This window comes from Boleophthalmus pectinirostris, unplaced genomic scaffold (genome assembly GCF_026225935.1).
Source record: "Boleophthalmus pectinirostris isolate CB_2022bp ecotype Guang Dong unplaced genomic scaffold, ASM2622593v1 HiC_scaffold_21, whole genome shotgun sequence".
NCBI lineage: Eukaryota > Metazoa > Chordata > Actinopteri > Gobiiformes > Gobiidae > Boleophthalmus > Boleophthalmus pectinirostris.
Genome location: NW_026571175.1, coordinates 16,041,225 through 16,050,038, shown reverse-complemented (window position 1 = coordinate 16,050,038; position 8,814 = coordinate 16,041,225). Strand labels below are relative to the sequence as shown.

Sequence of the window (8,814 nt, the reverse complement as noted above, 5' to 3'; positions counted from 1 at the left end):
TTAGCTTGTTCAGTTGTTGCTACTGAGTTTAATACATTGGTTTCCAAAAGCAGAGCATGGGAATATGACTTCACCCTGGCTTTACCTCTACAACGCTAATACATTTAATCTTTTACCTAAATTAAGCTCTTCTCTTCTAGGTGGGTACAGTAAAAATCGGTCTATTGAAGTATTTGGCCAATAAATTATAAATAGGACTTGAGCTGTGATATATGTTACGGGGCCATTCTCACAAAACTGTGGCCTGGATGAAACTCTTTTTGTATATATTCTTTCCGTTATTTACAAGACAATGTATGACTAATGGAGCGGTTGAATCAGGCCTTCGACAGTGTTTATCAGGAAGGCGTAAGCCAAGTATGAGGTACGTTTTGAGGTTAAACTTTCTGGGGTAATATCAATTCTTAATAGATTAGCTATACATTTAAATTGCCAACCTGTGTGAGAAAGAGCCTATAATGAAATAAACTATTTTGCGAGAAGTAGTGCATTTTTTCATTCCGCTTCAGCAAGCATACTTAAATAAATGTAAGGGTAATAGGCCACTACACCAGTCACGGTATCCAAGAAAATAGTTATTTTCATCTTATAAAAAATTACCAAATATGACAAATATCTCCCCCTAGTGACAAACCTGAGTACACAATAAAATTTACAAGACGCGCTTAATGTTCTTTATTGTTGTATACCAAACCAAAAAAAAAAAAACAAGCAAACAATTACAACGGAAGGCTTTAAGAATAAGGCAACCTGAAAGATAAATTTATGCTTACATAAAAATGAGCTTATCTCAAACATTCATAACAAGTCAAACAGATGATGTAAATAAACATGTAGTTTATTTTTATGTGAACAGAAAGATCTGTTTTATAAAACCCGATGAAAAAAGGAAAATCACACCTTTTGAACCAGCAACTGTCTATTGTAGTCCAGTACCACAATACTATAAAAGTAATAACCCATATAAATATACATTTATATTTACATTCAAAGGTATAAAACACTTTTTAACTAAAGTATAGTAAAATTACTAAAGAGATGCTTAATTTTAATGTTACAAAAACACTGAGTTATAGACCTTCTTTAACTCAATAATTACAATTTTCTTTACATATTTTGAACAATAACTTTGCTTTGAAACAAACGATCAGTGTTCTGTGATCAGATCTGTTTTACAGATGTGTGTAATTGAGAGAATCCAACATAAAGTATTGTTCAGATTTCATCTGTTTACTGTCAGTTTTTATTTAGACAGAAGTGGATGAATTTTGAAATGAAAATGTATTAGAGGTATGAAAAAAGATATAATTTTTAAGTAGAAAGGGTCCAAACCTCATTGGCCCATAAATGATTATGTCGAAGCCACCGGCGAGCAGAGGCAATGTCAAGTGTGAAGATTTGCTCCTGTGTGGAATTCACAGCCATGTAGCGAACACCAAGTTTGGGCTGTGGAATACAAGCCGCAGCGAGCAGGCGACTACCAGCAGAAAGATAGTCACTTTCACTACTTTGAGTTCTAGATAGGAAAAAAACACAGCTATTAGGTGGGCTACATGTGTTTGACACAAACAGCAATAGCTGGAGTCAAATTTAATATTGAAATGTATATTGCTGATTGTGTTTACACATTTTATAAAGTTTCATCTTCAGATATAATCAAATAAAACAGACTAGGTTCACTTTATTTTTAAAATGTATGCCATTTTTAGTTACCTAATGAGAGTGATGGTCATAGTAGAGGTGGTGCTTTCTGGGAGAGCAAGAATGGCAGTTGCATTCATTGTAATGAACATCTCGAATGTGAGAGCCAGTTCAATTTCTCCCAGCTGAGATGGGACCATCAAAGTCATCAATCCAAGAGGGGCAGACACCCCAGGGTGATAGCCTTTTCTCATTGAGTCTGTTGCATTTAATAGAAAGAGATCAGAAAAAAAACATAGCTTCACTATTTTACCTATGCATAAATCTCTGAAAAGTGCATACATTTTTATCAACTCCAAACTTACTTTTGAAGATTTCTCGTGCCTTGAGCCAAAAATTTTGTTTTCCCAGTCTATGCAGAAGCATTTGCAGCATGGTATGGTCTACGGGTAAGTTTTTGGAGAGCATAAAGTTCACCAGATCTGATGCCAACACCACTATCTGTCGGTCTAGACACACTTGCAGATGAGCAGTAAAGAAAGTAGTATACTTGGAGATGTCGATGTGGCCTAAGATTGGATAGAAAGGGTTCAACACAAGTACCAATACAGTGCAGAAGACATAACAGTTTTAAAATACCATTTGGCTCCTTAAGCCCAGGCAGATTGCTGAGGACCTCTAGGGTATCTCTGTGAGAAGTTTTTTCAGCCAGACTCAACAATACATGTGTGCGCTTTTCCAGATCTGCAGCCTCACAAGGCCAGGCACTGGACATCAGGAACCATTCGTTTTCTAGATAAACCCAAGATCATTCTGTTACAATTGAATTTTCAGCATGTTTTAAGAATAGTCCTTACAATAATCAGTTTCACTCACCTCTTAATATGTTTAAAGCTCCTTCAACGCTTCCATTTAAAAGGAAGAGCTCAGTTGCCACAGATATAAGGTGGCAGCGTGATGTACAATCTTCATTCCCAAACAATCCTTTCATTGTTGCATAGCTGACCTTTGCAGCAGACAGCACTTCCACAACTTTTTGACCCTATTTTAGAAAAAAAAATCCAAAATCTACGTAGATCAAAATGGCATAGTAAAATAACAAGTATTTTATCTTTACCTTAGCCCACTGGTGAGTTTTATGGTATCGCAACATAAGTGAAACCCCAATTCTACCCAGACAACTTTTAACAGGGCTATCTTCATCCACATTGTGACCAGCTGCCAAACATAACAAAGGATTTCTTATGGAATGTATATTTAGTGTATTCCCTCAGCAAAATGTTTTCAAAATACTCTACCAGTCTCAGCAAAGACAGCAAATGGCAGAGTCAGCCTGTCTTTGCTTTCAGACAGGAGTGCCACTGCTACTCGACCACTGATACGCTCCACTTGGCTGACTTGGTTTGATTGACAAATGAACTGAAAAACCTCCCCTAGTCTTTTCCAGTCTTCTTGTTTTGTACAAAGCTTATATCAAACACAGACGTAATTTTAAAAAAAACAAAGACTGGAAAATACCAAAAAGAGCATATAAATAATGTTCAACTATTTACTGACCTCCATCTCAACCACAGCATGAGCTAGATTAAGGTACTCTGGATGTGTTACCAATCTTGGAAAAATACATAAAGTCAGGTAACATACTACTGAGAAAATTATAACTAAAAGTTTTGGTCCAGTCACCTGTGTCCAGAAAGAGATTTGTGAGAATTAGAAGAAAACATATGATGCAAGTCAGGAGTATTCTTCACACAGTCCAGACAATCCAAACTTAGAGGTAAGCCAGCACTAGCCATCTGTCAAAATAAAAAGGGTTTATGATTAAACATTTTCAGTTTTATTATATCAATACTTTTTTCCACAATAAAATGCAATTTGGGTTACCTTAAATGTGAGCTGGATAAGTTCTGGTACAAAACTCATGAGACTTTTTTCTCTGATGAAGTTGAAAAGATCGAGAAGAAACTCATACTCAGGCTGGAAAACACCAGACAAAACAAATATAAACTGACTAATAAAGAAAAACCTGCACACTCTGTAAGTGTAAGTGTACTGACCACTATGTTATGGGTCAAACTGGTTCTGAGAACTGAAAAAACATCAGACAACATTCCAGCTTGGAGAAGACCCCGGAGAAGAGAGACAAGCACTGGCTTAGAAAAAAACACCGCTGGTTTGTTGTTTTGGTAGTAGCCGGTATATACAGACGCTACAGAAGAAATGATTTACATAACTAGGTTAGTTTTTACAATTTAGCTTCATATTCAAATATAAATACAACACACACCTGCTTTATGAAGGCATGCTGGAGTTTTAGTAAACCTTGCCACAGTTTCTGTACAAAACTACATAAAAAATTATGAGGCAAAAAATAATAATTACCAGGCATACACAGCAGAGGGTGTTGTTGCCTCTGCAATGTGTAGTATATCGAATGATATGAAAGGCTCACCTTCTCATCACCCTCCATAGGCACATGGTGGAAACGACACAGTTTAAAGCCACAGTTTTGTGAATCACTGAAGTAGTGTCTGCAGTACTGAGAATTTAGACAATATTAGTGTATTTTTTTCAAACTTGCAAAAGCAAGTACTTCACTGTTAATTCTGTCACTTACTGCAGGTTTCTGCCATCTAATATCAGCAGCACTTTGTGAGTTTGTCATCCATGTAACAAGCCCTGCACAGTACAGTGCAGCAGTTACAAGATTTACGAATTACAGAAATATAATTATTAAAGGTTGTTTTCTTACCAAGTCTTGAGGCCAACTGGGGGGAAATATGATTAAGGTTTTCAGTTGGAAAATGGTCTGTTCTGTTAATAAACCATGTTATAAGCAAAAATTTAAACATAGTAAATAAACTGCATTTACACTTTTAATTATTGTTTTATTAACCTTTATTTAACTGGGTGAAAAACTGATTGAGATTAAAATATCTTTTTCAAGAGGGACCTGGGCCAAAGTGATAGAATATAAAAAATGCATACCTCTCCTCTTCAGAATTCACAACTCTTGCTTCAGCTGAACACTAAAAACATACAAAACATTGTGAAATATATTTATTAACATTATTATTTAAAGGTAAGAAATCAAATATTTCATAAATACACCAAATTTAACATTGTATTAAACATTTAAAAATTAAAGTTCCACTTAAATCTGCCCCTTTTCTCAAGTTCAAATAATCCTTCACATAATATTGATAAAGTACTTAAATTTACTTTAAAAAAATAATAAAATACTTCACTTAAAATAACTGGTACATGTACTGGTAATTTTTCTCATTCTTCATGAAATCTTAAAGATTACCATGCTTTTGATATGCTTTTTAGTGTTACTGTGCAGAGCAGAGGTGCTGTTGCATTGGGGTCTCCATGGCCTTCGGGGGCTCTCCTCTAAACAAGACCACAGAGGTGTAGAATAATTACATCACTGTTGTGGGAAAGTGGACATAATAACAAGGCTTTTTGGAGAGTACCTGGACTGTGGTGCAGGAAGTTCAGATTTACAGGAGTAACACTGTAAGAAATTATTTCATTACTATGCCTGGCAAACTACACCAAACTGTTTTGTTAAACAAAATGGAAATGTACAATACCTGTGAGTCCTCTTGCATGATTCAGGAACAGGGGAAAATATTTTTACCATTTTCTTGCGCTCTGTTTCCGCAGTGTCACATGTCCTGACCGGTCCTAGTTTTAGGAGACTTTTCTGTGGCACCTTTTCAAAAAGGTCAGGGTCGTCTTGGAAAACATCAACAAGCAGAATATCTTGTTCATAGGCTTCAATCTCATCCAGAACCTCAGGCTTCTCCAAATCTTCTTCAGGGTCTTGGTTTTCTGATTGTTCAGGTGTACAAGACTCTTTGTCTACAGAAGCTTCACCATTGCTTTGTTCCTCATTTTCAGTATTGCTGGGAGAAAAGCCAGAGTCTGTCAAATAAGTCAAGGCAGGAGGTGACGTGTCTGTGACCAATGACTCCATGTTCGGTGGTTCCACAAATGTGGAGACATCATTCTTAGTTGGGAAAGTTTTCTTTTGCTGCCAACCACTATCATAATCCTTTTCATTGATGTCACACATTTCTGGGGTGGGATTTTCAAATGGCATTTTGTGATTGTGCCTATGACTGTTTTTATTTTCAAACTCAACTGAATTTGAAGAAACATTGTGTTTCACAGGTGAGTTAAGAGGAGAAAGCAGTGGTGGGAGATTAAGATTAGGGTCTATATAATTATTTTTGCAGGCATTTGTTAGCCGATTTGTTAAATGATTTAAAGGGCTAGTTTTGAAATACGGTTCCAGTTTTGGAGGGGAGTGATATGTAATAATTTCATCCCAAGACACTTCCACATCTTGAGGCAGGAGAGAAGATGAGTTACAGGAATCATTTGAGTCGAAGTTGACTACAGTTTCCACTTGCGGCAGGGTAATCCTAAAGACATTAGGTGTTGATGTTGTGAGAGGAATCAGTGAACTTGAGATGCTGCTTAAGCAGCTATTTGTATCCATGAAAGATGCAGTAGACATGTTAGGGGCAGTATCTGTCGAGCCAAGTCTGGATGAGGAGGGGGTAGACCTTCTACTGTTATTATTCGGGGAGGGGGACTGAGCTGTTTGCACAGATGCTGATCCTCGAGATAACCATGTGGTGAAGTCTTTACAAAAACTGTTCTGTTTTTGTGGAAGTATCATCACACTTGGTTGAGAGGAGTGTGATGGATACAGACTGTTTATGTTCCTTATAATGTCCGAAGACACACCCACAACATTATCAGCCTTTTTTAAAGCCTCTTCTTTGTCATTTTCCTCTGCTCCTAGCCTTTGGTTAGAAATAGAAAACCTCTTTTGTGGAAGCCGATTTGGATCTGTGGGTTCATGTCCAGCCCTCGAGTCTCCATTTCCAGCAGTTTCAGGGATCTTTTTTCTTGACAAAAAGGGCCATGTCAAGTATGTGCGTGCACATGTGATGCTATTCTTTCCTTGGTACACCCTGACCCGTTGGCAGGTGAATGAGTCTAAGTTCTCTGCATTCTCCAAAGTAGGACCATTTAGGTTCATTGACTGTCCACCTCTAGATTCTGCTTCAGTACAGACTGGACTGCACATCTGTGCTGGTGACTCTGACTGATCTTCCACACAATTAACAGATCCAAAGGGGTCTATGCAAAAAAGGTTTTTGCGATGGGAATCCTCTGACAAAATGTCTGCCTTCCCACCCAATTCCACATTGTTAGCATGCAGGTCCTTTTCCAAAGTGCTTTGGATGTAATCAGTACACCCTTTCTGCATGCCATTCATGCTCAGCTTGAGTCTGTGTTCAGTGGAACAGCAGGCAGACACATTGCTTTCCTGTTCTCTATGGCTGGATAATGCCCCTGAATCAGTGTTGTTTGTCACATCCTTAGTTTGCTCATTGGAATTTGTCAACTGAGAAAAAATTCTCTCTGAATCTAACCTGGGCAGTCTTCCATTATTTAGAACTTGAACACTTTCATTAAATGAATGTTTTTTCTGGACCAGACAGCCAGGCTCGAACCTAAAGCCAGCTCTCATTTCTTTTGTAAAGCAGCAAACAAGTTTTGATTTAACATTATCTGGAATCACAAAGCTGCATTTCTGCTTGCATTCAACACAGATGGGGCCTATGTTGCAAAGATTCACTTTGGGGTAGAGGCCTTCCTGTAACAGAACTGTCTTGCTATCTTGGTGGAGTTTACCTACTGTGCTTTGCTCCTCTGGTGTGTGACAGCCATATGGTGAAATTCCTTTTATGGCCCTCTTGGAGTTAGCAAACACAAAAGGAAGTAAATTAATGTATTCACCAAAACCTGCAAGCAAAAAGGTAAAATATGTTGAGAGAGACATGTTCAGAGTTTTGGACAACAATAGGGAATGCCTATGTTTCCACAGCTGTATGTTTCCACAAAGCTGTTTTTTAAAAGATATTTTCAAAAATTAATCCATATCACCTCCGCTCAACCTTAACCAGAGAATCTCAAAACCAGGCCCAAACCTGGACCTTGTACCCTACTACCCAACAAATGGGGCAATAGAGACATGGGGCCGTACAACACTTTGAGCAAAATGTTGTAACAAACGTGGGAACATAAAGACGTGGGGATTATGGGCTGACTCCAAAAAAGGCATTAAATTGGTCAAATAGAGAATAGCTTTTCATTTCAGCATGGTGGCCAAATGGATCCGCGAATTTTATTAGGATTAGCTCTTATAGTCTATGAATTAGCTTAGCACTGAGTTTACGATTTCTGCATTGTGGGTGATTGACAAATACAAACTTTTTAAAAACTGTTATGTGGTTTCAAGACGAACTGTTTCATTGATACTCTGCACAACACGGACCAACGCGGGTTAAATAAAGACAAAGATAAAGTTCACCTACTTGTTAACTCGGAGCTCAGCGCACACGGCGCTGCTCGGTCTCGGCCTCGCGCTGCTGTGGACACTTTTCTAGATGAACTCTTTGCACAGTCTTGTCCATTTCCAAACCCACACCAACCTCCTGCCACACGAGCCTTATAGAGTTTGCCTTGGCAAACTTTTTTTATTTTCTGAGTTGAATGCTTCTTAATGTCCTGTCTTCTTTTACCTTCCTGGCGATTCCCTAAACGATGGTCGCTCTTCGGTGCACGTTGTGTGGGTGTGGAACCTTGTGTCCGGCGTGCGGGTTTTTCTGGACCAGCACAGCAGCAGCACATGAACTTCATCTTTCTGACTACGTCCTGTCTATGCATGTTCCTAGTGTTGGGCTTGCTCTGCCGGTGCTTTCCTCTCGTGAACGGTCCCCCTTGTTGCGTCCATGACATTACATTATTTTGCAAATTTGCTAAACCTACGCTTTCATTTGAGTCGAATCTGCAGTTTTTCAAAGACTCCACTGTTTTTTTCCTGTGCGGCCCTACCTGTAGTCCCACGTCGTTTTTCTGTTTGCGTTTTACCTTTTGAGAAGATGGATCCATTTTAGATTAGAAAACTAAAAGATCGACATCTTAACGACACCATTACAAACTATTCAAAATCGTTTGGGGTGTTTTACGTCATTTAAAAATAAGACAGTCATAGCCTAACTACTTTTATTTACAGTAGAACAGCAAATCTTAGGTCTTCGTTCTGTTACTGCGCAATGCACAAGAGACGCACAAGTTCGCAAT

The 8,814-nt window shown here is 38.2% G+C and overlaps 1 protein-coding gene across 1 annotated transcript; it reads right to left on the bottom strand.

Annotated features, from left to right (window-relative positions):
- Window positions 1-795: 795 nt before the first annotated feature.
- On the bottom strand, window positions 796-8,397 carry topaz1 (testis and ovary specific TOPAZ 1). The gene is made up of 20 exons (XM_020932649.2): window positions 8,046-8,397; window positions 5,241-7,473; window positions 5,121-5,161; window positions 4,952-5,037; window positions 4,630-4,670; window positions 4,394-4,455; window positions 4,259-4,320; window positions 4,094-4,180; window positions 3,929-3,986; window positions 3,699-3,850; window positions 3,526-3,618; window positions 3,325-3,437; window positions 3,199-3,253; window positions 2,940-3,108; window positions 2,759-2,859; window positions 2,518-2,683; window positions 2,281-2,433; window positions 2,007-2,210; window positions 1,714-1,900; window positions 796-1,516 (listed from the first exon to the last, which is right to left on the bottom strand). The coding sequence occupies exons 1-20, from the start codon at window positions 8,395-8,397 to the stop codon at window positions 1,312-1,314; spliced, it is 4,620 nt and encodes a 1,539-aa protein (XP_020788308.2). The 3' UTR covers window positions 796-1,311.
- Between the last annotated feature and the right edge of the window lie 417 nt (window positions 8,398-8,814).